At 54.0% G+C, this 3,102-nt stretch overlaps 1 protein-coding gene across 1 annotated transcript; it reads left to right on the top strand.

Moving 5' to 3' along the window:
- The first annotated feature begins 6 nt into the window (after positions 1–6).
- RASL11A (RAS like family 11 member A) lies at positions 7–2,172 on the top strand. Its single transcript, XM_010728910.3, has 3 exons — positions 7–166; positions 245–381; positions 807–2,172. Exons 1-3 carry the CDS (start codon positions 46–48, stop codon positions 1,248–1,250), a joined length of 702 nt encoding a protein of 233 aa, XP_010727212.1. The 5' UTR covers positions 7–45; the 3' UTR covers positions 1,251–2,172.
- Positions 2,173–3,102: the final 930 nt, after the last annotated feature.

Genomic DNA, 3,102 nt, shown 5'->3' with positions numbered 1-3,102 from the left:
GCCGAGTGGGGCGCTGCCGAGTCGAGCGGGGACGAGCCGGGCCCCATGCGCCTGCCGGGCATGTCCCAGCCCTTCCTGCTGGCTCCCATCGCCGAGTGTTCCCCGGGGCCGCCCGGCGCCGAGCTGCGGCTGGCAGTGCTGGGGGCCCGCGGCGTCGGCAAGAGCGGTGAGTGCGGGCTGTCCGTCCCTCCGTCCGCCCCTGTGCTCCCTATCCCTCCGTCCTAACGCGGCCGCTCTGTTTCAGCGCTGATCGTGCGGTTCCTGACCAAGCGCTTCATCGGGGACTACGAGCCCAACACGGGCAGCCTGTACTCTCGCCTGGTGCGGCTGGACGGGGAGCAGGTGGCCGTGCACATCCAGGACACGCCGGGCTGCCTCCAGGTATTGGGCGACTCCGATCCAGACCCGCGAGGATCGGGGAGCGGGGGGTCGAAAATCTTTGGGGGGGGGGTCACAGAGGTTCCCAGTGGTCATCCCCACTGGCCGGAATGTACGGCTGAGAATCTTTGAATTGTACAGGGTCACGAAGCCGTGTTTTGGGCAGATTTAGCTCTCAGCCCTTTTTCTTGCTACCCACTGAGCCGCACTCCGCTCAAGGGATGCCCTGCACTGTGCTTTGCTCAGCTACGATCCATTCTCTGCCACTCAAGAGCTCAGCTTATGAGCCTCTGTTTCCTAAAAAGGAAACAGCTGGTCCGAGTCTCCTAGGACACAGCTCAACCCCCTTAGCAGGGCTCTGTGCTGGGCCGGGTGCTCCCAGCCCCATGTCAAGTCCCGTGCCAAGCCCCTGCTGTGTCCCGCTACAGGTGCAGGAGGACTGCGTGCAGGCACCGGACGCGCTGTCGAGGTGCATGAAGTGGGCAGAGGGCTTCCTTGTGGTCTACTCCATCACGGACCCCGGCAGCTACCAGGCGGTGCGTCCCCTCCACCAGCACATCCGTCAGCTCCACCCCGACGCCCGAATCCCCATCGTCGTAGTGGGGAACAAAGCGGATCTCCTCCACGCCAGGCAGGTGCAGGCCAAAGAGGGGCTGCAGTTGGCCAACGAACTGGGCAGCCTCTTCCTCGAGATCTCCACCAGCGAGAGCTTGCAGGGCGTCTGCGAGGTGTTCCAGTACCTGTGCCGGGAGGTCAGCAAGCTGCAGCACGCCGAGCGCCGCCGCCCGACCGTCATCCCGCGGCCGCGCTCCCCCAACATGCAGGACCTGAAGAGACGCTTCAAGCAGGCGCTGTCGCCCAGGGTCAAATAGAGCTGCTGCCGGGGTCTAGGGGAATGCCACAGACTTTATATTTTTGTAAGCTAGTGAATAAATAATAAAAACAATCTTTATTTTTGTAATAATGCCAACGGTATGGAAGTAAGTATGTTGGAGTGTGCGGTTTCCTTCTCGTTCTCATTTCTTTGTGATGGGTTATTTTTAACAAAAAAAAAAAGAAGAAGAAGAGAAAGAGAGAAAATGCTGCATAGCAACTGAATGGAGATGGTTGGAGAAGGGGATTTGCATTTGCCAGGAGGTTTGGTTCTGCTCTCTTGTGGGCTGGGGTTTGCAGCTGTACTCTGCTCAAGTGATTATTTGGGCATCGGTTTCCTGCTTGTAAAATGGGAATGGTGCTGATGCAGCACTCATGTAAAATGCTCAGCCAGCCTTTGGAGGAAAAAGGAAAAGAAAAAAAAGCCATATTAAACATGAAAACATAAAACTGTCTGTAATAATTCCGATTATCATCTTTCCTCCTTCTTGCACCTACAATCAGCTGAGCAATGACATGCACTTAGTAGCATGCTGGTTTCTGATCTACTGCATTGTAGACCCATCCCAAAGTGTCCCAGGCCCCAGTGCTGAGCAGGACGGGGCTCTGCCACACATCACCATGGGATAAAGATGAGCAATCTGCAGTGGAGGTGTGTGTGGGACTGCTGCTGCTTTCTCTGGAGAAATGCAATTGGGGGGACTGGTGTGTGGGCTCCATTAGAGAAAATAGCTCATTTAGAGGGAATCACATCTCTATCCTCTCCAGGGCCATTTTCTAGCCATTTGGAAACAGGTCAGACTATATACTCTGATTTTACGTAAGCCCTACACCGATCGGAGTGTTTTTCAGTAACAGTTTGCTGGCTGTCTAAGCACAGAACGTGGGCTTTGCACTTCAAATGTGCCTCTGAAGTATGTGTGATGTGTTGGTAAAAATAAAACTGCTCCATGCTGAGTGGAAAATGTGGAAGTGGAGCAATCCCTGCATGGGAAGGCTTGCTGGGCATACACAGAGAAGTCTGTGAAGGGGTTGATCACACCACACCCTTCCCAGGGCATGTGTGCAATATGGGCCCTACAAAGGAAACAGGAGGGCTGAAGGGAGGCAGCTCGAGACATGCAGGGTCAGACCTAAATTGGGAATGGCAAGTGAAAAGCATGGTGACAGCCTAGACAAGTGAAAGTACTTCTTGGAATACATTGGAAAGATTTATTCAGCATAACATGTGCTCTGCCAGGTCCAGGACTCTGATCTGGGGGCTTGGAAATAGCAGGGTATGTGCTTAATGGGAAAGACACTGCCCTAGTGGGTCTGATGTCAGTGCACAGGACACACATTCGTAGGGAAATCTGAAGGGGAACTTCACTGTCCTGAAACTGGAGGAACATCTATGTGTCCAATACAATATGCTAAGTCTTGGTGTTGTCTGCGGACTTGCCTCTCACTGCAGTTGTCCAAGAGTGAGGAAGAGCAATGGGCACTGACCTTGGTGTCTGTTGCTCCTGAGAAGCTGGAACTGGGGATGTGGTCATGGTACTGAGGGCAGCTTGGTCAGGAGGCGGCCGCTTTCCCAGCCCTTATGGCTTCAGGAGCATGGCAGGGCATGGTCTGGCCTTTCTTTGTGATCAGAGGGAAGGATGAATCTCTCTCTCCTTCCTCCCACTGCCTCCGCAATGGAGCAGAATCACAGCAATTTCCCCCGGTAGGAAGGATGAGTGGGTTTTCAGAGGTGGAATCATGCACTATTATGGCTGCTACTACATCAGCATCTCCACCTGTTGGGCTATTTTGTCTAGTTATCTCCCAGAAATGAAATCATCCAGCAATGCTTTAAGACTTCACAAATTT

The sequence above is a fragment of the Meleagris gallopavo genome, chromosome 1, assembly GCF_000146605.3.
Source record: "Meleagris gallopavo isolate NT-WF06-2002-E0010 breed Aviagen turkey brand Nicholas breeding stock chromosome 1, Turkey_5.1, whole genome shotgun sequence".
Taxonomy (NCBI): domain Eukaryota; kingdom Metazoa; phylum Chordata; class Aves; order Galliformes; family Phasianidae; genus Meleagris; species Meleagris gallopavo.
The sequence above is the reverse complement of the archived record's forward strand: the minus strand, read 5'-3'. Positions and strand labels throughout refer to the sequence as shown.

Coding starts and splice junctions, on each gene's coding strand:
- RASL11A (XM_010728910.3), top strand. CDS start 46: ATGCGCCTGCCGGGCATGTCCCAGCCCTTCCTGCTGGCTCCCATCGCC. Junction 167..244: donor CCGCGGCGTCGGCAAGAGCG/GTGAGTGCGGGC, acceptor GCTCTGTTTCAG/CGCTGATCGTGCGGTTCCTG. Junction 382..806: donor ACACGCCGGGCTGCCTCCAG/GTATTGGGCGAC, acceptor GTCCCGCTACAG/GTGCAGGAGGACTGCGTGCA.